Genomic DNA, 24863 nt, shown 5'->3' with positions numbered 1-24863 from the left:
TTCCCACATGGATCGTGTGACCCAAGTCCACAGTGTCCTCTAAATCCAGCAAAACTCAAGAGTTTTCAGATGGCTCTTACTGAAGGCAGAGATGGGGTTAAGGCCAGACTCTTCTCACAGAATCATTTCCTCACCTCACATAGATTCTTTTACAGAAGTCCACTGAGTATGAATACTCAGTGGGTTTTCCACGTGAAGAAAGGCATTAGCCTTTGTGAGATTCTCAGTTCATTTGGGCTGGATCCTACACCTGAGGAGTGACCCTAAGCCCCAAAGCAAGGGCCACTCCCTGGCTAGGAACTGACAACCACAGGTCTTTGCTTGCAGTTGCTCTTATTTGAGCTGGCTTGCTCCCTGCCCAGCCATCAGTTCTTACCTCCCCTTTGACCTGACCCCTGTTCTCTGCTCAGAACTAACTTCTCAAAGGCACTGTCAAAGTGATAGAACAAACTGGGCTCTGTGTCATTTTCCAGCTTCAGTGCCTTATAGCAGCACAACTCTGGGATATTCTTTCATTTCCCTGAGCCTCCTCAGATGCAAAAACTTGACAACTGATGTCCAGGTCCAGCCTCTCTAGCAGGCTTCTTTACACTTTCTGAACTGTAAAATGTCGACACTCACTCACTCTTTCAACAAATATTTATTGCACGTTTACCGTGTCCCATATGTCTTGTTTAAAGTTCAGTCTTCACAGAAACCCTTTGAGGTAGTTATTGCTAATCTTCATTTGACAGCAAAGGACACTGAGGCTCAGGAAGGAGATGTGATTGGGGTCAATTTGCAGAGACTAGATTTGTGCTCTGTGAATCAGTACCCTCCTCACCCACCCCACTTCCTAAGCTCCCTGCTGGTGACAATTAGAGCATCCTCATCCCCAGGTCTTAGTCCTCCTTCAACTCCCACCTCCCAGCATTGCCTGTGATGTTAGGGGCACTTTCCTGAGAAAATGGAAAGATCCTCGGTGCACCTGCTGCTGAGATAAGGTATGAAAAAGTTAAGGGTCTCACCCTCTTCATTTGTTTTATGGGAGGGAGTGGCAAGTTTAATCTATCTGAATCTTTACAGGCACTTTTCCTTTTACAAGTCTGGAAACTTCCGGGATCCTTGCAGCACACCCAAGGGATGAATTTCATTGTCCTAAGTTCCTAAGTCAGTTCTTAGTGACAGAGTCACTCCTGTGGCTCAGCTCCGGCCTTAAGGGGCCAATCACCCGCACTCCTCAAAGATGTCTGGGTAGTGCCGGAACAGCACCGGTGGGTCCCGGTCACCTCTGACCGGGGCCTGAGGCACAGCCCGGATGCCAGGCCTCCTGCCCCGCCGGCCCCCGGAGCAGGAGCGGTGGATCCACTGGTGTGCTTCCACGGCGAACTTCCTCTTGAAGCGCATGCCGCACTCCGGGCAGGGGAACGGCCGCTCCCCCGAGTGCATGCGCCGGTGGCTGACCAGCAGTGAGGGGTAGGTGAAGCGACGGCCACAGTCTACGCACACGTGGCGCCGCTGGCTGGCCTGAGCGTCCGTGCTGGGCGCAGGGCCCGAGGTCTGTGCACTGGTGGTCTGGTCCCAAGCAGCTTTCAGAGGTGGCCGGGCTGGCACCACGGTCTTGTTGGGAGCAGAGGCAGTGTTGTGCTCTTCCCTTAGCTGGTTCTCAGGAGTTTGTCGGGACCCCTCAGCTCCTGGCCTTTCCTCCTTCTCCTTTGTGATATCTCCTGGGAAACAGGAATTAAGTCACATTTTAAAACACATGTGCATAGATCATCTCTGGTTATAATTTGCTGTTATTTACAGTAATGCCAGAAAAGTACCGGCCAGAGATTAACAACAAGCCTTGGTAGAAAGCCTAGCATTTTAAGATTTATCTATAGGGGAGCTCTGGTGGCCTAGTGGCAAGAAGATGCACTGAAATCCCAGAGGCGCATGGTTCAAATCCACCAGATGCTCTGCTGAGGAAGGAGGGACAATCTCCTCCTGTACCAGTCAGATCTGATTTGACGGTACACACAAAAAAATAATAACATTTTAAAAAAAAAAGTTTAAAAAAATATTTATGTGTCAAGTGGGAATAACAGTGGTTTGTTTACCTTGCAGGTTTGCTGAGAAGATGAAATAAATAAACAGAGGCATGTTAAATGCTTAGTAACTGCTCAGCAAGCAGTAGCTACCATTGTGGTTTCTTGGTTTCCTACAGAGGACTGACTTGAAGGCACTGAGTTTGGGGGGTTTTTGTTTCATGCATATCGGCTTGAGATTGCTCAGCGTGAGGGGTTAGGGAGGCTGTGAGGAAAGGAGAATAAAGATTTTCCATTACTGGGCATTTTCTCCTGAATCACTTTGCTTTACTCGAGTAATACGAAAGGCAGGCCTGCAGTCATTTTCTTTGTCTGGGGCTTTAAGTTCCTTGAAGGAGGAGATTGGGTGGGCTTCCTCCTGGGAGAGGTTCCTGGAAACTCAGCTGTCTTTGATTTGGGCATCTGGTTGTTTCTCGTAAAGCCAACAAACACATCTCAACATGACTGCTGTCCCACGTTCTCAAAGTTTCCAAATAAATCTGCCTTATTTCCTTTTCTAGTATGCAACCTAGATTGGCTCTTCAGGGATGCTTGAAGTGGGGATGTTATTATTGTTGTTAGGTGCCATCGAATAGAGTATGACTCATAGCTACCCTATTAACAAAAGATCAGAATCCAGTCATGTCCTGCGCCATCCTCACACTTCCTGACACATGAGCCCATTGCAGCAGTCACAATGTTAGTCCACCAGGTTGAGGGTCTTCCTTTCCTTTGCCGACCCTCCACCCTTCCCTGCATCATGTCCCTCTCCAAGGAGTAGCACCTCCTAGCAACATGTCCAAAGAACATAGGCAAAGCCTTATCATTCCTGCCTCCAAACAGCACTCCAGCTGCACCCTCTCCAAGACCTCGGTCTGTTCTTTTGGCCATCCATGGGATGTTCAGTGCTCTTTTCCAACACCAAAGCTCAAAGGCATCAATTCGTTTTCTGTCATCTTTAATCACTGTCCAGCTCTCAGATGCCTAGCTAGTAATCGGAAAGACTATGGCCTGTATCAGATGTACCTTAATTCAAAAACTAATGTCACTACTCCTCAAGTAATATGGAAAGGTCCCTAACTGCAGATGCTAGAAGTGGGGATATAGAAAGGGAAAAAAACCAAACCCACAACTTTGCCAATATAAGGAGGGGAGCCTGGGACAATCCCTCACCTCTTGGAGCTCCTCCCAGGTTTTCCCTCTCCTCAGGATCCTGGGCGGCGGGGCTCCAAGCCTCACTCCCCTGTTCCATCCAAGAGATGAGGGCTGGTTTGGGGCCCGGGAATCCTGGGAGAGAACAGGGATCACAGTGCTGGCCTGAGATGCTGGCCTGGGGAGATGGCATCATCCCCCTGCCAGGATGAGGGCACGACTTGTCAATGCTCAACCCGAAAAGGGTCTGCAATGCCTGCCTGAGAGAAGTGGATCCGGGTTGGGAAGGCCCCATAGGGGATACCTGAAGCCCTGGGACTAGGTGGTGGCTGCTGTTGCTGGCGGATCAGTGAGGGATCAGGGCTCATGATCTTCTCGATCTTTCTGGATAATCCTCCCCCATGTGAATCCCGATGGAGGAGAAGGGGGCCTCTGACTAGGGGCCTCACCGAGCGTGCCCAGGTGGCCGTAGGTCTCCCGCATCACGTCCCGGTACAGGGCCCTCTGCGCGGGCCGCAGACACGCCCACTCCTCGGGGGAGAAGTACACGGCCACGTCCGCGAAGCACACGGCCCCTGGCTTCTTGCAACCACGCCTGGTCTCCCCCGGTCTCCGCGCCAGGAGCGGGGCTGGAGGCGGTGCCATGGGCTTCCCAGCTCCGAGCAGGGGTCCCCGGACCACCACCTCCCGGCTCCCAGATTTCAGCTTTGGTGGTCTGCGGCCAAGGCCGCCCAGGGCGGGCTCCGCCCAGCCCTGCCTCCGAATGCAGCTGGGGGGGGGGGGGCTGAAAATAGCAAGGACTGGTTACTGGGAACTCGGGGAGTCTGGTGGAAGACTAGTAAAACATCTTGGTGTTTATTGACTTCGTGGCCGTCAGGACCCGGGACAGGAGCCCCGGAAGGTGCCTTCAGAAAATATGGCGACAGATTGGCTTCATTTGTCACTAACGGCTGGGCAATGACGTGATTCCTGGATTACATAAAATATGGCTCCCTTTTAGCGTCCCAGACTTCGTCATCCCACTTGCCCTTCAATGTAATGGCCACTTTAGGGTTTATCTTGAGTGGCAGGGGCTGGGAACTGCGGGAAACACGCGCTCCTTTAGAACGGGCAGCTCCCCGGCTTCAAGTACCTCTCTTTGTCTTTTCCATACAGAGGCCGCTGATTGGCCACAAGGACGTGAAGAAGCGGTGCTGTGATTGGTTACGGCATTTGAAAGGCCTGCTGCTCCTGTAATTGTAAAAAAGTAACGGAATCTCGGCCTCTTGGTGTATCTAGGACTGTCTCCTACATCCTCCTGCCAGCCTCTGAAATCTGGGCCCCAGCTCCTGCGGGAAGAGGTACACATCCTGAACAGACATTGGGTGACGAAGGTAGAAACCATATACATGGTTAAGGTCAATGACAGTTGCAAAATAGATGGGAATCTGCAGACGCCGCTCTGTTTGGTCAGCCTGGACCAGAGCTAGGGCAAAAGAACGGGCTTGGTAAGGATGAAATTGGTGGAAGTATCTTTTAAGTTACATTTAAATAATTGTCAAATTAATTCATATATTTATATATAGTTTTTTAAAATGCATAAATTTTATAATTTTTTTTTAAAAAAGGTCACCCCTACATAAGCTCTTTATTCTTTAGAGGTAACTGCTTCCTCCCCACCCCCACCCCACGCGGGTATGCGTACCAGAGGCAACTGCTTCTATTTACATCTTGAGTACAGTGAAATACACAGATCTTCGATGAAAATTCACCGAGTTTTGACAAAATACACAATTCTGTAGCAAGATACAGGACTTTTAGGAAATCTCGGTACATATATATATGTAACGAAGCATTTGACATATCACCAATCTTCACTTACACACCGTGACATGTTCATCTTGTTGTTCAGCCGTTACCTTTATTCCCATATTAACTGTCTCTCTTAGAAGCTCATTTCCCTCATTCGTTGAGTCCTCCTTTCCTCCTGCCCATCACGAGTAACCACGAATAAACTTTGGTGTTTCTATATACTTGTGTATTCTAGATATTTTCTGTAAGTGAGATTATACAATATATCCTTTTTCTCTTAGCATGTTTTCAAGGTTTTCCCATGTTGTAACATGCATCAGGTTCTCATTTTTCTTTATGGCTCAGTAATATTCCAATCTCTAGATATACCACAAGTTTTCTAAAAATGCATACATACATGCATAGAGCTCTGGTGGCCTAGTGGTAAGAAGCTGCACTGTAATTCCAGAGGGGCACAGTTTGAATACACCAGCTGCTCCATGGAGGAAGGATGGGTGATCTTCTCCTGGGCAACTTACAGCCTTTGAAAACCTACTGGAGAGTCATCTATGGGTCTGTTCTGACTCAGTGGCACACAGTCACATAGAGAGGTAACTCTAGTAGAGTAATATGTAGAAAGTTGTGCTGCTTACCCACAAGCTGAGCCTCTCTGACAGTTGGAACCCACCTGGCACACCTCATTTGTTTCACTGCTGCTGCTGCTACTGCTTCTTAGCATGTGTCACCATCTCTCTGAAGCTGCAGCTGGACTGAGGGGGTGCTTACTCAGGAATCCTGGATCCAGAGGATGCACTGCTCTCACAGCTGCTATTTTTTCATGACTGAGAAATCCCCCTTGTCCACATCTGGAATGACTCATTTTAAGCCTAGCAGGATAGCAAAACTGACCAATCTCCATGTTAGTCTTCCACATACCTTATTTGCATAGTCCTGTATCCTTTCTCCATACCTAACAACAGTGACAGTGAGAGTTGCACTGCTATCCCAAAGGCTTGCAGTTCTAATCCACCAGCTCCTCTTGGAAGATGAACAGTCTCCTCCTGTGCAATTAATTGCCTCTGAAAACCTTCTAGAGGGTCAGGTGTGAGTTGTTGGTTCTAATTTTACAGTGCATAATAGCAACAACTACCCACAAGAGTACCATGGTACCTTATTTACATTTTTAACAAGTTTTTCAATCTCCCTGGTGTATCACAGGAAACTCATTATATAGTCCTACTCATAGCTTCATCTGTGAAGACAAAGCTTCATCTCACATTCTTTGGGTATGTTTTTGGAGAGGCTGTTCCCTTGGAGAGGGACATCATGCTTGGAAAGGTGGAGGGTCATCAAAAGAGAAGACCCTCAACCATATGGATTGACACAATGGCTTGCTACAATGGGCTTGAGTATATCAGATTAATGAGAATGGCACAAGATAGGACAGATATAGATCTGTTGTGCATAGTGTCACTAGAGCCATACTAGTTTCAATAGCACCTAACAACACAACACCCTGGTCTTCTGGTGGGAGACCGTGGCTAGAAGAGCCAAATTAAGTCATTCACTCCACTTAGGCAACCCTCCTGCTGCTATTCTAGCCACTGGTCCTTTTATACTTGAGGGATTAGTTTATCCCTCCCAGTGATGTCAGTAAGCACACCCATAAAAGTGTATAAACCAGTCACTTCATGCGTTTATCTCCTTGTTTTAGAGAGCCAAATCAGATACAAATCAGCACAAGCCATCAAATTATAACAATCTACACCAACTCATAGGTCAGACTTGTTTCCTTATCATTAGATTGGATTCTGGTCAGCTCATCCCTAGCCATCCACCCTAGGTCAGTGGATTCCAGTGGCAGGTCTTACGGGTCCAACATCTCCCAGCACTTCAAATCAGCCAGCCCCTTTTCTCTCACCAGCTAGCTCACATGGGTGAGGTCAACAGCCTTAGACCTGGAGTCCAAACAATTCCCTGTACTTTAAACCAGCAAACTCACTCTCATCTCTCATCCTGGGAGGCTAAGTCCATGGGCACCAGTGGAACACATCCATACCCATTCCATTCTTCACTGCCGCACCTCCACTTTGACTCAACAAGTGGACCCAGGTGGTGACCACGATCAAGCATGCCAGGGTGTCACTGGAAAGGGTTTTTCCATGTACACTGACTTTTCCTGCCTCAGTTCACTTAAAGACAAACTGCTTGCTTGCCATCCAAACAGCCAGGCTTTTTTCTCCTTTCAGGTCCTTCCCTCAGACAACTCCCTGTCTTCTGGATCAAAGAGGAGGTTGAGTCCAAATGACATGGGCTCTACTCTTTGTTCTGCTTTCTTTTTCGTTTTGTTTTGTTTTTTACGTTTTTTTGTGTGTGCGTACCATCAAATCGGATCTGACTGAGAGGAGATTGTCCCCCCTTCTCCAGCAAAGTATCTGTTGGATTCGAACCTTGTGCCTCTTGCAGTGCAGCTTCTTGCCACTAGACCACCAGAGCTCCCTTAGCTCTGCTTTGATTACAGTGAGTGATCCCCTTCTTTTTTTGCTCTGGATGTCTCATTTTAAGCCTGGTGGGATAGCAAAACTGACAGCCCCATGTTAGTGTTTTATCCCTTATTTACACAGTCCCACCCCATAAGGTTTCATTATTAGCAAATTATTCAGTCCTTTTGGAGGGCCACAAACACTTCACATTTGGTTCTACTTAAGCATCTGGTATAAGATACAAAGGCCATGTCTAGAAGAGCCACATTAAGTAATTCATTCATCACACCTGGCTATTCAGAGCCAAGTCAAATCATCCTGATCACCTGAAGTCAAGTCAAGGGAGCAGCCATATCCTCAGCCATCTTTCTGCACGATTTCCTGCACTTAAGATCTGCTGGCCAACCTCTCAATCTCCTGCAGAACAGCTAGTGGATTAGAACTGCATCCCTAGGGAGCTCTGGTGGCCTAGTGGCAAGAAACTGTTCTGCAATCCCAAAGGTGTACGGTTCAAAACCACCAGATCCTTCACTGGAGGGGCAATCTCCTAATTTAAAAAAAAAAAGGTAGGAAAAGGAATTGTATTCCTTTGGGATTGCAGTGCAGATTCTTACCAGCAGGCCACAAGAGCTCCCTTCCCAATGCAATGTGTCTTTTGATTTCCTGGCTGCTGTTGCTAAGGGTGTTGACTGTGAATCCAAGCAATATCAAGTCAATGACAATTTTTATCTCTTCTCCATCTATTTGCCTGTTGGTGAAGATTTTTGTTTTCTTGATGTTAAGATGTAACTTATATTGAGGGCTATAGTCTTTGATCTTTTGCAGCAAACTTTTCAAGTCCTCACTTTCAGCAAGCAAGGTTGTGTCATCTATATAACTAAGTTGTTGATGAGTCTTTCCTCAGATCCTGATGCCATGTTCTTCTTCACAGAATCCAGTTTCTTGAATTATTATTTGTTCGTCATAGAGACTGAATAAATACAGAGAAAGGATACAGCCCTGGTGCATCCTTTCCTAATTCTAAACCATTCTATATTTCCTTGCTCTGTTCCAACAACAGCTTCTTGGTCTAGGAATAGGTTTCTCATGAGCACAATGAAAATCTGGGATTTCCATTCTTCTCAATGTTAGTCATAATTTATTATGATCCACACACAGTCAAATGCTTTGCATAGTTACTAAAACACAAATGGACGTTCTTATATTCTCTGCTTTCCGCTAAAACTTCAGCAGTGATGGAGGATGATGGATTAGGAATGGAAATTAACAGTAATGGACAGGCGGCAGCTTTCTAGGATGTTGGTAATGTTCTGGCTTGATGGATTTTCCTGACCTTGACTCAACCTTCCAATGACCTTTCAAATAACCCAGACTGACAAATGTCCTTCAGTTGAGTGTGAAATGACTTTGACTTGACCTTCAAGTGATCCTCTGACTCACTTGACCTTGGTCCAACCTTCATGTAACCTTGACTTTTTACTTTGACCTTGGCTATCTTATTAAATTATCTTCAAGGTACTTTGACCTGTCATTCAATTGATCTTGACTTCCAACTAACTTTGGGCTGTCAAATAACCTCTGTTTAACCTTCAGATGACATTGACTTGACCATCAATTAGCCTTGATTCTGTGAATAGCCTTCAATTTTCAAACCTTCAAATGGCCTTCAATTGACCTTCAAATGACAGTTGTCCTCTAAGTCCTTGGCTTGACCCTCAACTGTCTAACTCAACTTGCCCTTTATATGACCTTAATCAACCTTCAAATGACCTGTTATTGGACATGCCTTATCTTGACCTTCAAATGATTCTCAGGTTTTTGGTCTTCAGTTTACTTCCAAATGACATTGAATTGACCTTTAATCCACCCTGACTAGGCCTTCACGTGACCTTCACAGTGGATTTTGGCAAGGAAAATGTGTTAAGTTTTGTGGGAAACACTTTTCTTTCCCAACCACTCTTGTCCCTGCTCAGTGACATTAACAAAGTGGTGATGATGACAGGGACAGAAGTTATGCAGGGGCTCAGCAGCCGGCACTTTTCACCAAGGCTGATTTGGTTTTGCCACTGCTAAGAACCCATCTGCCAACAGCAGAGATCAACACTTGTTTCCCGATATGGAACCATTCTTCTGGGCAACTAGCCAGCAATTTGGTGGCCAGTCAGTTACACTGGACCATTTATATCATGGAATGGACAACACCCCCACCAGACAGATAACCAAAAGGAGCAGAGATGGTCTCTCTCCTTCCTCTTATATCAGAATGGGCTAAAAGCTGGCCCTCCGGCAGATTTTTGGAGCGTATAAATTACACAGGAGGAGATTGTTCCTCCTTCTCCTAAGGAGCTGCTGGTAAGATTCAACCACCAGGGAGACACCACCTTGGGGTTAGCAGCAGTTTCCTGCTGTCTACACCACCAGACCTAGTAGGTGAAGGCAAAGTACTACAGAGCGGTCAGAAGGTAGTTCTGAATAGCATCTCTGATTATATGACCTACTGCAGAAATGAAGACTTTAACTGTTATGAGTCTTTCTTCCTTGTATGTGTGCATCAGATAGCACGTTCACGTATAAAATGAAAGATGTAAACAGGGTTAATGTGTTTGTACAAGTGTTAGTTTTATCATGTGAGGCACAAATAGGATTCATCATTTAAGGAGATGTGTACAGTTTACAAGGAGTGTACTGTGATAATTAAGATGGCATGTCAGCTTGGCTGGTCAGGATTCTTGTTATAGAATGTATTTTGGCAGTTATCTGATGATATAGTCATCTCTTATAGAGGGATGTGCCGTGAGAAGCCAATCAGTTAAAAGGTTATTTCCTTGGGGGATAATGCCAATATATATGGACATTCTGGCAAAGTTCTGTGACTTCTTACTATTTGGACCGTGCATCGGGTTCATCATCATTTAAGCTCAGTTCCTTGGACTTAAACCAGCAGCCTGCCATACTGCCTGCCAGTCTTGGGATCTATAAGCTTTTTCAGCCTGTGAGCCACCAGCCTGTTGTCTTATCTGCCAGTTTTTAGTTCATCAGTCCCTGCAGTTTATGAAGCCTCCAGCCTAACATGTGACCCACAAAGCTTGGGACTTGTTAGCCTCTACAACCGTGTAAGGTGTTTTCTTGGAAGACATCAGTCTGTGTGTGTGTGTGTGCGTGTGTGTGTGTGTATACACACAAACACATACATCTTCACAGGTTTTGCATCTCTTGAGAAGCTAGCTTAGGAAGAGTACATTTTGTGTTATATTTTCTACAAAAATTAGATTGTAATGTTTATAAAGTGCTTAATACATTACCTGGCATAGTGCTTACTTCGGGAGCACATGCACTAAAACAGGAATGATACAGAGAAGATGAACATTACCTGGCATATCGTAAATGTTCAATAAAGGGAGCTAGTATTAGTATTTTGGTCACCCACTCACTTATTGCCATTGAGACTGACTCATAGCTGACCTTTCATTGGGTTTCAGAAGCTGTAAACCACACGGGAGGAGACTTTTCTTTTGGCAGCTAACCCAGGTTGTTGGTATTTCAGACTCACCACTGGCTCCATAAGAATTCATTTGTCAGACACTTTAATGAGACCCAAACTGGGATGGCCCCTGCCCTGCTCATAAACCAAGGAGAAGGTTACAATGCAACAAGCTAAATACCAGAACAGAGGTAATTACAAAATGCAACATCATGACAGATGGAGAAAAGACTGAAGTTGTCAATGATTTCATCTTGCTTGGATCAACATTCTTGGTACCAGCACTTAAGAGAGCAAAAGACTTGTTGCATTGGGAAAAATCTACTGCCAAGGACTTCTCCAAGGTGTTAAGGAGCAATAATGCCAATTTAAAGATTAAGGTGCTCCTGATTCAAGCCATACTCTTTTCAGTTACTTCCTATGCATCAGAAAGTTGAACAATGAATAGGATGACAGAAGAATCAATGCCTTTGAGTTGTGGTGTTGAAGAACAGTACTGAATAGACACCAAAAGAACAAACAAATATGTCTTAGAGAGGTGTGACCAGGGTGCTCCTAAGAGGTAAGGATGGTGAAACTTTTGTCTCATGTACTTTGGGCATTTTGTTAGGAGGAACCAGTCCTTGGAAAAGAACATTATGCTTGGAAACATGGAAGATTAGCGAAACAGAGGAAGATCCTCATCAAGACAGATTGAGACAGTGACTGTAACAGGGGGTTTGAGTATATCAGAGATATGAGGATGGCATAGAATAGGGCAGGGTTCAGATTCATTGTTCAGTTGTATTCAGCTCGATGGAACTACAACAAATGCTCGCTAGCTGCTTCCTTACCCTGGGGTTGAGGTCTAGAGCTGAAGCAAGCAGCAGCAGGTGGAGGTGGCTGACCCACCCAGCTGTTGGAGGCTAAGTCATTTGGACACAGTTTGGTGCAGCTGCCCAAGGCAAAAATGGTGGGCCCCGTTCGCATTTAAACCAGTAAAGCCTTACTGAGCAGCTGCTCAGAGGCAAAGCAATGAGCAAGACACACTGCCGCCCCTCAAGAGCTTGAGCGGGAGGCGAGATGACAACACTTCCTACTCTGTAGACTTAAATGATCTCCTTTCCTACACTCCTGCATTGGCCTTACCTCATTTTATAAAAAATGTTTACTGAGGCGGATTCTCCTTATTCTGATGAAAAGGGATGATTAAGATTCAGTTCTCGATTTCCCAGCCACTGACTGCCTGGAACTAATCCAGTGTCATAAGATGAAGTTCAACAAACCCATTCTTACTTCCTGCTGCTAGACCAAAGCTTTTCCCTGGAATCAGTGTTCTCCCACAGCTTAATGTGCTTATATCCTACACGTGATGTGAACCAACTTTCCAAGCACAGAGTACAAAAGACTTAAGCTTCATGGCATGTGGTTAATAATTTTAAAAAAAGTTTAGAGCATTTTGATGTCGGCATCCCATAAACTCATTGCACAATACAGCTGCCTCAAATCCAGTGCCATCTAGGCTGTGAACACAAGAGCACACTAAGGAGAGGGACAGGGGACAATGTGATGCTGGCTTATTCCTGTCTGGCATTTTAAAAGGAACACTGAAAAACCAGTGTTTGGAGATCACATGGGACTGGAAACTGTCTTTAAGGAATGGTTGGCCAAATTAGCAAAGGCATAGAATTTGGAACAAACCGTTACCTGAAGGGCTGCTGTGCACCAAGCACATAATGGCCAAGGCTTATAGGGAAAAATTCCATTCTCAGCAAACTCCTAAAGATCAGCGCTGTGATCCCACAACGAAATGACCTGCCTTGTGAGGTAGTGAGCTCCCTGTCAAGAGGTTTTCAAGCAAGGGTTAGACGCTCAGTTGGCAGAAGTATACTAGAAAGAAGAGAATGAAATCAGATCCTTCAAGACTATTATGGAGGAAGAGACAGAGCAGGTGAGGGTCCTGCCCCATACAAGGTGGGACTCTTCTGATTGTATGGACAAAGCACAAAGGTTGGTGCCCCTAAAACAGACGGAGAGAACAGTTTAGCCCTAGTATCTGTACATAAATGGAGTCGTTTAGAAAACTTTAAGCGAATGATGTCACCTCTCCCTCTGGGACTGTCTGTTCTAGACACACACAGGTAGAGCATATGAAAGAGCTGATGTGTATCAGGAGACCTGGGGTTTAACTCTAACTCTGTCTTGTATGACTGGAGATCCTTCTTTCCCTTCTCTGAGCCCCTCCATGAGATGAAGGGGTTGGAATCTTCATACAGTCCTTCCCACTTTAAAGGGCTTTGCCTTTGTGGCTAGACCCTGCTACAGCAGATCGAGGGCTACAGTTTTGGGCCTTGGGGCTGCATTTGTGCACCGCCAGCGACCACCTCTGACGGAAGCATCGGCCACACTCAAGGCAAGGGAAGGGCTTCTCTCCGGTGTGCAGGAGCTGGTGCTGAGCCAGGTGGCTCCACTGGGCGAAGCGCTTGGAGCACAGGTCACAGGCATAGGGCCGCTCGCCCGAGTGTACGCGCTGGTGACTGGCCAGCAGCGAAGGGTAGGCGAAGCGGCGGCCACAGTCGTCACACGCATACAGCTTCTCCTCCGTGTGTGTGCTGCGGTGAATGGCCAGGGAGCCGCTCCGCCGGAAGGCACGTCCACAGTCCGGGCAGGGGTAGGGCTTCTCGCCCGTGTGCAGGAGCTGGTGCTGGAGCAGCGTGCTGCGCTGGGAGAAGCGGGCCTCGCAGTGCTCGCAGGCATAGGGCCGCTCGCCCGAGTGCACCCGCCGGTGGCTGACCAGGCGCGAGGACGAGGAGAAGCGCCGCTCGCACTCGGGACACGGGTAGGGCTTCTCGCCCGTGTGGATGCGCTGGTGGATGACGAGCGCGGTGCGCTGGCGGAAGCGGCGATTGCATTCCAGGCAGGTGTAGGGCTTCTCGCCCGTGTGCGTGCGCTGGTGGATGGCCAGCAGCGACGGGTAAGCGAAGCGTCGCCCGCAGCTCGAGCACTGGTGGGGTTTCTCGCCCGTGTGCGTAGTCCGGTGGTTGGCCAGGGAGCGGCTCCGACGGAAACAGCGGCCACAGTCAGGGCAGTGGTAGGGCTTCTCCCCCGTGTGGATGACCTGGTGCTGGGAGAGGTTCTTGCGCTGGGAGAAACGTTTGCCACACTGGTCACAGACGTAGGGGCACTCGCCAGAGTGAGCCCGCCGGTGGCTGACCAGCAGGGACGGGTAGGAAAACCGGCGACCACAGTCCGGGCAAGGGTAAGGCTTTTTCAGATTCTGGGCACACTTGTGGCTCTCCAGGGCCACGTGGTCAGGAAAGGTGCAGCCGCAGTCAGTGCAGATGGGGCCCCCGGATGTCTGCCTGGGGATCAGTCGAGGTTTGCTGGGCTTGCGCCCTCGCTTCCCCTTCCGGGGCGCCTCCTTAGGTGGGAGTCCGTCTTTTTCCTCATTCTTCTTTCTGGCTCTGGTTTCTGCAGGGACACAGAAAGAAATAAATTTAACACTAGGTTGTTCCTACACTTTTCCATTACAGTGTTGACATACCTAAATGCTGAAACAGACTTAAGAGTTATCAACACAGCTAAGTGTGACATCTGTCATTACTGCTCATTGGCTTTCTGAAGCTGTAAATCGCATGGTGAAATTGACTGTTTCCACCTGAGGAGTAGATTCAAACAGCCAGAGAGGCTTGATCTCTGCATCCAGCGGTACAACTCCCTACAGACTATGCCATCCGAGCTCTCCAGGTGTGTCACACAACTACAAAAATATGGAGGGTATTACAAAAGCCCCCAGGGCAACCTGGGGAAGTTGGAGAAGGTTTCATGGAAGAGATTAACTAAATCAACAAAAAAAGTCTGTTTACATGGTTCAAAACAAAATTATTTGAAGAGGAAAGCATGATGCTTCCATCAACGCTACTGAAATCAGATGAAGTTCTTCCAATGTTTCGTGGAAATGCAAATACATGGTTCTCTCCCTTCACCTTTCTTACATAAAAGACAATGTATGACTTTTTTTAACCCATTAAATTCTGGAGGAAATTTATTCAGCCAGCACATCCAAAAAGTACAAGACAAGAAGTGGAAACGGAAGAGGTAAGAACTTGGCTTTGACTGAGTCATGGAAGACCCTGTGAGCCAATGGGTCTCAAACTACTGTGCTCAGAATCATTTGGACGACTTGTTCAAGCATAGATTGCTGAGGTCCATTTGCAGAGTTTATGGCTGAAGTCTGGGAGGCCAGGAATGTGTATTGCTAACAAGTTCCCCAGCGATGCAAATGCTGCTGGTCTGAGAACCATTGTGGTTAAGATTAAGAACATTGAATTCTTTTATTTAATGGTTTTCAAACTTAAACACACATCCACATCAACGGAGCCATTTGTGGAGAGAAACATACACAAAAGTGAACACAAAAGTAGCTCTGGAGTGGGGGTTCAGGAATATGTATTTTTATCAAGTTTGCCAACTAATTTAGATGCCACAGCCATATGAGAGTTTGCCTTGGAAAGAAATGTTTTATGTAAGGAAATAACATAGTGCAAGCTGAGTCTTAGAAAGTAGCCTCTGCTCTTAGACAATCTGGCACAGACACTCCAGTCCAGTTAGATAGATTTGCTCTGTGGGTTAATCTGAGCCCTTGTACCTAAATTCCATTAACCAGAGCCTGGCCTTATCCTGGAGAGAATGCAGTGTGTCCAAGCACTGATCAGGGTCAACCTGGCAGGAGGCGGCCCCTGCACCTTAGGGAGTCGCTCCCTATCAGTTCCTTTTCATCAAAAGCCTGAAACCTCAGAGAATTGCTGGTTGCTTCAGTCAGAGCCCAATATAAAGGGGTGAGGAAGAGGGAACCTGGGAAGGCGGCAGGCGGGTGGCTCCTTTTAATAAGCTGACCGGTTCATCCACACAGTACAGAACTCGAAGGTTTGCAAACTGACACTGATACTCTTTGATCCGTGGTTGTGCAAACAACACAGTAAATGGAGCATCACAGCATGGTCATTGGACACTCTTTGGCAGACCAAAATTCTGATCCAGGACCTATGACTTCAGGCCCTCCGGGAGCCTTTTTCCACTCACTTCTCTGGGCTGCTATCCCTCTCGGGCACTCCTGCGGATCCAGGGCGGCCAGTTCCCACTCTTCCGTGTTTCGTTCCAACCAGGCGATGAGGGCTGGTTTGGGACCTGCACAACCTGGAGAAGAGCCAGTCTGAGGGCGACTTCGCAGACCACGCCAAGGAAAAGCTCACCCTCAGTGGCACCTCCTCCTGAGCCCTAGGCCCCCTCTCCAGACCCAATATGATCGGATGCCAGGGCCCCCAATCCCGGTGCTCACCCCCGCCCCCGGGCTCCTTCATGCCTTTCGACTCTCGGAAGCGGGTGGGACCGGGGCCTCACCGAGCGCGCCCAGGTGGCCGTAGGTCTCCCGCATCACGTCGCGGTACAGGGCTCGCTGCGTGGGCCGCAGACACCCCCACTCCTCGGGGGAGAAGTACACGGCCACGTCCGCGAAGCGCACGGCCCTCGGCCTCCTTCCCCTGCTCCGGTCGGAGAGCAGAGCCGAAGGCGGAGCCATTGGACCCGAGAAGCGGGCGCCACGGCCTCCCTCGTCCCAGTGTCGGCCCCCAGGCGCTGGCGAATCCGAGGATTTAGGAGCCTCCTGGGGGCCGTGGGCAAGCTTCGACGGGAGGCCGTGGGGCGATCGGAACCGGTCGCCTGCGGGGCTAACGGAAACCTTTCGCTGTTATTCAGGAAACTCCTGCCCGAACGTGGGAGAAAGGCACCGGAAGATGCATTCGGGGAAAATGGCGGCGCTGCCACTGCACTGCCTTTGCCTTGAACACTGGCAGTTCCCAGCTATTGATTTTATTGACCAGAGCGCCATGCCGGCTTCCTAACCTCTTTGCCCTCAAGTGCAATGGCGCTGCGATTGGATTTCACGATCCAGCCTCTTTTTCTCCTCTGCGTGAGGTCATTGGACAGCTGCCGAAGAACGAGGGTTCTGATTGGGCGACAGTGAACGCGGCCTGTTTAAATGAAGTCAACAAAGACGTAAGGGCAAGAAGTTGGCCCGTTAGTGTCGTGTGAGTTAGTGTGAGTTGAGTAAGGGAAGCAGCGTTTTCCCATCCCTGCGAGGATATGAGGGTTTTTTTTTTCCTCAGGTGAACTCAGCCTGCTCTTAAGAGACGGACAGATAAGAGCGACAGAGGCAGTAAATCTCCAGGGAGGAGATTGCCCATCTTTCTCCCACGGGGCAGCTGGGGGATTAGAATTGTGTGCCTTTGGGTTGGCCGCACTGTTTCTTATCACTAGGCCACCAGAGCTTCAAAATATACTCTATCTCTGGTGGCCTACTGGAGCTGCGCTGCCAGCCTAAAGGCACACAGTTCAAATCCACCATCTGCTTCATGGGAGAAAGATGGTCAGTCTCCTACCATGAGATTTACTGCCTCTGAAAATCTCCAGGATCAGCTATGGGTTGGTTCTGACTCAATGGTATACCACAAGAAGTCCTACCCAATCTTTGTGTGAGAGTCTGTAAAAAGAGTGCTGATGGTGTCAGACAGGTGCATCTGACCTTTGCTAACTCCACGAGGGGGAGCTGTCTTCATCCAGAGCATCCACGGTACATTCGAAGGTGAGACATGTCCCCATACTCTCCCACTTGGCTTCTGTCAGTTCTAACACTGATAGAGCTCTCACCACTCTAACCCTGGGTCTACTAATTTGTGTTGCAGTGGCTACACAGAACTTAGACAACTCTACTCACGACCATTGCTTTGGAAACAAGATGCAATTTGTCAGTCAGGGCGGTTTCTCAAACATGCTTGCAGTTCTTTCAATCTTAGTTTTCTGGTGGTTTTTTTTTAAATTTTTTTTATTTTATTATTTTTGTGTGCATGTACCGTCAAATCAGATCTGACTGGTACAGGAGGAGATTGCCCCTCCTTCCCCGGCAGAGCATCTGGTGGATTCGAACCGTGCACCTCTGGGACTGTAGTTGCAGCTTCTTGCCACTGCCAGTCACAGTGTCTCCTCCTAGTCCTCCAGCAAGGATTGGCCCCTGGCTCTCTGGCTCTGTGGGACCGCAGTCCCAGACCAACTCTGTTTCACATCGGTCTCTGATTCTCCATTGTTGTTCCTGTTCTCGTCTTGGTCTGAGGGGTTCCGGAATCTCTGACCCCAGAAGATGTACGCTGGACCCTGCCTCATCTCCGCTTATAGTGAGATTCTCAATTTCTGCTGTTGAATCTGCTTAATTGAAACCTGGTAGAAATGACAATAGTGACCAATCCCCTTAGATTGCATACCCTATTAACATGCTCCTGCCCTAATGTGTGGCAAAATTACAAAAGAATGGCCTACGAAAGCCATCTTGAACAGCAGAGTCACAAAGTCAATGGCTAGAAGTGTCATATTAAGTAATGCATTCTATCACAGACCACCACCTAGCTCTACTAGCAATAGTCCTTTCTTATTTGAAGAGTAAAACCTTTCCCAATCATTTTACCAATTTAAAACAATCATGAATAATTAATCCTTCAGTAGAGCAGGACCTCAGCATGAATTTACTCAAGTACCAGCCATTTAGATCTGCCGCAGGGATCCATTCAATCTGGTCCTGTTCTCTAAAAGTCATCTTGGCATCACTCTGTCTGGTTAAATTTAACTGAGTGGAGTTCCTTGCTCAGAGCTTCATGAAGTATTCCCATAGTAAAACCTTTAAATGACTTTCAGTTTGGCCAATGCAGACCAATAATGCCTCCCCACTTTGGTTCATAGTCACTGCTTTTACAATTACAGTTTTTTACAATCACTATTAATCTTGGATGTCTTTTTCCAAGGATTAGCTGCTGCTGACAACATGCCCAAAGTATGTGAGGCCGAGTTTCACATGCTTCCTCTTAGGAGCTCCTGGGTTGCATTTCCTCCGAGATAGATTTCTTTGTTCTTTCGGCAGTTTATGGGATAGTTGGTATTTTTCTTCAACATCAGAAATTAAAGGCATCAATTTTTCTTCAGTCATCCTTGTTCATGAATATTGTCTAACTTTCAGATGCACAGAAAATAATTTAAAATACCTTGGCTCACATTAGACACACCTTATTCATTAAACTAATATCTTTACGCTTTAGGACCTTAAAGAGGTATGTGACAGCATATTTATGCCATGCAATGAGTCTTTTCATTTCTTCACTATTGCTATCAGGAGTGGATCCAAGGGAAATGAAATAATTGACATCAGTCTTTTCTCTATCTGTCTTAATGTACGGTAGAGAAGACTTTTATTTTCTTGATGTTGAGCTGTAATCCATATTTAAGGCTGGAGGTCATGAGATCATGGGACTGGCACAGGATGAGGAAAGGTTTCAAGGTTTCAGACTGTTATTCATAGGGTGAGTTGTGGTTGACTCGATGGCACTTAACAACATTAACACTAGCTGGATTGTGTTTGTGTGTTTTCTTTTGTACGGCTAATTGGAAGGTCAGTGTTTAAACCTAACAGTTGCTGTGCAGATGATAGGTGGCCGTCTCCTTTCCTAAAAATATGATGGAGAGTCATCTTAAGTAAAAAATGGCTCGACACCAATGGTTATGATTTGCTGGGTTTTGTTTGTATTTTTATTAATTTTATTAACTACAACTAAATTATGTAATCCAAGGGCATCGTCTTCCTTCTCTTTTCCAAATCCATCAAGAAGAATTCAGTGAGTGTCCTCCCTTCTCTCAGTCATTTTGAGAGTAAATATAACCATGAAAGTGCATAAGCCAGTCACTTCATGTCTTTATCTCATTCTTGTTTGAGCTAGCCAGTTTCTAAATCACTTGTGCCTATACCTCTGAGAGAAGTGTGTGCCTTGATCTGAAAAATCTTCTGTTCCTGTAAGCAAAGTTCTGTCCAAAGCCAGCCATCAAGTTGCAGCAATTAGTTTAATGTTTGTAAAGGACTAAAAATGGTGTCAGGGCTTATGTAAAAATACAAATGTATTTAGCTTACACTATGGACCTCATCCTTCCACAAACCCAGCGCTGCATAAAGATAAACACTTTTCATTCAGTTGGGTTCTAGTAAACCTATCTTATCCAAGTACCAGCCATAAGCTTGCGAATCCCTATAGCTCTCTGCCTTTCGGGTAAGTCAGTCTCTTCTCTCTTTCACCCCTAGGTCACATGGGTTGAGCAAATGGGCTCAGGAGTGAAAAAACTCCTTGTACTTCATTCAGACCAGACAGCCCACCGCTCTCTCCTCTGTACGCTCCTTTCCCAATTATTTTTATGTCATTTCTGATTCAACAATCTAATATATAACAGAACAAAACACTGGGCAGTCCTCGACAATCCTTGTTATGCCTGAGCCTTTTGTTAAGCCATTGTGTCAATCTATCTTTTTTTCACTGATGTTCTACTAAGTGTGATAGTCTTCTCCAGGCTGGCCCTTCCTGATAACGCAGCCAACGTTTATAAAACAAATTTTCACTACCCTTCCTCTAAGGAGCATTTTTTTTTGTTTTTTAATTTAGGTTGTAAGGAGCATTTTTATTCCACTTTTTGCAAGATTATTTGTTTTTCTAGCAGCCCATTCTGTGTTCTTTGGTAATTTAAAGGTATTCGTTCTTCTTTGGTCTTCCTTTTATTATCCAGCTTTTAAAATCATTATTTGGCTTTTATTATTCATGTATATGAGGCAATTGAAAACACCATGGGTTAGGTCAGGTGCACCTTAGTCCTCAAGTGACATCATTGCTCTTTAGCACTTTACAGAGGTCTTTAGCAACAGATTTGCCCAATGTGATATGCAGTTTAGTTTCTTGACTGCTGCTCCCATGTGCTTTAAATTGCGGGTTTAAGTAAAATTAAATTCTTGGCAACTTCAGTCTTTTCTGTTCACCATGATGTTGCTTATTTGGTCTAGTTTTAAGGATTTTTGTTTTCTTTGTGTCGAGGCTGTTTGTGCTGAAAGCTGTTATCTTTGTTTTGTAGTAGAACGTAAACTATGAAGCACTCAGCTTGTGAAAGGTTGAGGTTCTGATTCTTCACACAGAAAGAGGAACAGAGAGATGGAGCGGCCCTCCTCAGGTGTGGGGAGCTCTCTGGCCTTCAGAGCCTCCAGTCCTTGGTGGTAAAGGGGAACTCTCCAGCATCTGAAACCACAAGGGGGGAAAGCTACTACGAACTGGTAAGTACATTCTTGGGGTTGGCCTTGGTACACGAGGCCTGTGTAAAGCCCAGAGGAGCATCTGGAGCTATCAGAAGCAGTGAGGCGTATCCTGTGAGAAAGAAGTTGTGGTCTTGGTGGAGTCCTGCAACAGGGAGGGTATAACTGGCAAGGAAAGGGGTTGGTTGGTTGTGTAATTACATGTATGTCCTGTAATAGGATACTTTAAATGCTTGAAGATTAGCCTGATTTTATTATTACTAATGTTTTTGGTGCTGGATAGAGGGGTTTGATTGCCTTGGGGTTCTCTTCTAGAATGATTAATTAATTCTGCTGATACATTCATTCTGTCCCTTGAAAAGGAACAACTGACTCTTGCTCCATGGGCATTCAGGCATAAAGAAGTTGGCTTCAATTACTAAAGAAGTTGTACTTCACAAAGAACTGTGGTATCTGGCCTATAATTAAGCACCTCAGTTGGTAACCAAATTGTTGTTGTTATGTATGAATTGGAACTGAGTTATATCTGACCCTGTAGCTGGTTTTCAGAGGCAGTAAAATTGCAAAGGAGAAGACCACCCGTATTTTTCCCTCAGACTAGCTTGTGATTTGAACTGTGTTCCTTTGATTTGGCAGCGCAGTTCCTTACTACTAAGCTAGTGTTGTTGTGTACTGTCAAGTTGGAACCAACCTATAGCTGACCCTCCAGCTGGTTTTCAGAGGCAGTAAATCTCAGGGGAAGAGATTGCTGGTGGATTTGAACCACTGCATGTCTTTAGGATTGCAGTGAAGATTCTTAACACTAGGTCACCAGGGCACCCTATTAAGCCAATAGTGATAAATATTTAAGGAGAAATATTTCAATATTTAAGGAAAGCAAGATTCTTACAGAGAGCTTACCACTACTAAATTTAGCCTTATTTTAGGGGAGACTCATTTATTAAGAAGAAACTAAAACTTTTGTTTAAGTGTGACCTAAGTACTTATTAGTAAATGAGATAATTAATAAATAGTGTCTTGTGTTTGACTTTGATACCATTTTGTAACTGGACTTGTATTATGCCAGATAGAAAGGTAGAATGAAAAATTGTTTGTGGACTGTTTCATGACTAACTGTGGGCATTCTAAGTTGTTACTTTCCTCAGAAACAAGATGAAGAGAATCTCCTCATGCCACATACCCTCCCCACGAGCCACTGCTTGTTTGGCCCCAGTACCAGGCCCTCCCCTGTAGCCATCTTCATCAAGGAAGGGGAAGGGCGATGAGAGCCATTACAATAAATGTGTTTTATTTGGCATAAACCCCCCAGAGTGAGGTGCATTCTCTCTTGATTTCCTCTGGGACCTACATACAGCCTTTAAAGGAAATCTTCATACCAGGCCTAGAATGGGCCCCAACCCTGATTAATTGGTGCAAGTTAAAGTCAAAGTCATTGTTGGAGCTGACTCATAGCTGACCCACCAATAAAGCTCTAAATTGCACTGGAGACAATTGCCTGTTGTTCTCCCTTGGAGCCCCTGGTGGATTCGCAGCACCAGACAGGTGTGGCTTTTGGGTTAGCAGCACATCTCACTATGGACCACTCCACCAGCGCTCCCTGAATTGGTGCAGTAAGGTTAAAAATGTGATTCAGGAACCAGACGGAAACCCGTCAACCTTCCTGGAGCCTGCCGTTAAAGTGCAAGGGAGCTCTGGTGGCTTAGTGGTAAGGAGTTGTACTGCCAACCCAAAGACACTCAGTTCAAATCCACCAGCTGCTAAATGAGAGAAGAATGGGCAATTGACTGCCTCTACAGACCCACTGGAGTGCCAGCTATGGATCAGTTCTGACTGGATGGTACATAAAAACAACCATCATATGGACACAGATACAGACCCTGAGGCAGAGCAGTGTGCCCCTCTGGTTAACATGGCCTTCATTGACCACAGGGCTTCTGAGCTGAAAGCTGTGAAGAACGGAGGAATGTTGGCCACGACTCCGCTAGTTGAAATAACATAGACACAAGCCAAGACTGTACCAAATAATTAGCTAGGAAGAAAGAGGAAAAGGAAGAGAGCCCCACTTTTTGGTGGCTACTCTAAGTAAGAAGTTCGGGGCCCAAAAAAGCAGGGACTCCAGTGTGTAAGGAATCATGTGCCGTTTGTAGAAAAGAGGGATATTGGAAGGATGTGTGTCTCAAAAGACAGGAAGACTGACGGTCTGAGCAAGTGTAGAAAGGGAGAGGAAATGTTTGAGAGCCCAGTTCTAGAAGAAAGTGACGATCAGCAGTGGGAGATAAAGTTGTAGATTTTGGAGTGGATAATGGGGGCTGTTCTGTCTTAACTACATGTCTCAAGGGGACTGTGTCCTGTAATAATGGGTGTTGTTGGAAATGAAGTAATGCAAGCATTTTTACAACTGTTGGGAGTGTCACCTCAGGGATTCTAAATGTTCATATCAGTTTTTATACTGTTTTATGTCTCAATGCCCAGTACCATTGCTGGAAAGTGATTTCACAAGAAAATTACACGCTAAACTCTTCTTCCGTAAAAATGGAGAGTTGGTTTTGACAGACCTAGTCCAACAGATATAGAAGACTCATCCTCACTCCTATGGATTGGTCCTTAGCCCTGAGGCCTCTCCAGTTAAAGATACTTTCAAGCCCTGGGGGTGGGCAAGTGTCGAGCCAGGACAAGCCAGATCAGTAACCTAGATTGTCATTGAACTGTTACCTAACTCTGTGTCCCTGTGGGTTAATCAGTACGCCCTCTGAACTGAAAGACAGGAAAGTCTCAAAGGACTGATAAGCCAGTATGTGGAGCGAGGTTTGCTTGAAAGTGTTGTTACGGTGTAGCATCAAGTCAGAATCAACTCGCAGCTGGCCAGTGGGTATGCAGAGACAGTAAATGGCATGGGGGGAAACTGCCCATTTTTCTCCCACGATGCAGCTGGTGGATTCAAACCATGTGCCTTTGGGTTGACAGTGCAACTCCTTACCACTAAGCCACCCATTACCCTTAAATCACCCCTGTCTTCCTAATGAAGAAGCCTTCTGTCGGTGGGTACGGTTGTTCACGACCACTCCATTCTCGAGTTGGTTCCTGCTCATAGCTGACCCACCAGAAGGTGTTCGGAGGCTGTAAATCACAGCAGAGGAGATTGCCCACTTTTGTCCAGTGAAGCTTCTGGATTGAGACTGCCAGAGAGGCCCTCCCTTTGCGTCAGCAGCACATTTCCTACAAACTACGCCACCAGATCTTCCCACTGTTCTGTTCAGACCTTCCTCACTTGGAGAAGCAGCTCGAGTTGTATGGGGAGACAACCAGCACCTATTTCTCTGAGAATTTGAACTCCCACGACTGACCTGCTGGTTTGAGGGCGTTAGCAGCTTGCGGCAGGGTAATGAGAAGTCGACAAGTTTACTCTGGGACATTGCGCCTTCCTTTTTAGTCTACTGCGGTGAATGTGGTTTTAGAGCAGCTAAGACACTTGGTCTCTTTTCTAGCTACTTAGATTTGCTACAGGCAGCTTTTTGAGAACCTTAAGTCGCAACCTCCAGGTGGGCAACCATTTAAACCCAATAAATGTATCTTCACTGCAGCCAGTGGAATACAGTTGCTTAGAGGTCCTTGACGCTGTGCGCACCAGCGGATCCAGGCAGTGAGTGGTTGGTGGACGTAAGTGGCTCCATCTGCAACAGGATTTGGTGTGCGGGGTGTGCCACTGTCTCCAAGGACAAGGCCCTCCTCCTCCCCACAGATTGATATGGAAAGAGAGAGGCCTGCTTAGTACCCAAGGGCAAGTAAATCAAGTA

At 46.5% G+C, this 24863-nt stretch overlaps 1 protein-coding gene across 1 annotated transcript; it reads right to left on the bottom strand.

Annotated features, from left to right (window-relative positions):
- Positions 1 to 1206: 1206 nt before the first annotated feature.
- ZNF689 (zinc finger protein 689) lies at positions 1207 to 24482 on the bottom strand. Its single transcript, XM_006896606.1, has 9 exons — positions 24414 to 24482; positions 16812 to 16895; positions 16311 to 16653; positions 15993 to 16106; positions 13212 to 14381; positions 4557 to 4662; positions 3647 to 3966; positions 3219 to 3332; positions 1207 to 1706 (listed from the first exon to the last, which is right to left on the bottom strand). Exons 1-9 carry the CDS (start codon positions 24480 to 24482, stop codon positions 1207 to 1209), a joined length of 2820 nt encoding a protein of 939 aa, XP_006896668.1.
- Between the last annotated feature and the right edge of the window lie 381 nt (positions 24483 to 24863).

This window comes from Elephantulus edwardii, unplaced genomic scaffold (genome assembly GCF_000299155.1).
Source record: "Elephantulus edwardii isolate Elephantulus edwardi_28Jun2011 unplaced genomic scaffold, EleEdw1.0 scaffold00186, whole genome shotgun sequence".
Classification (NCBI taxonomy): domain Eukaryota; kingdom Metazoa; phylum Chordata; class Mammalia; order Macroscelidea; family Macroscelididae; genus Elephantulus; species Elephantulus edwardii.
This window is presented reverse-complemented; position numbering and strand designations above follow the sequence as displayed.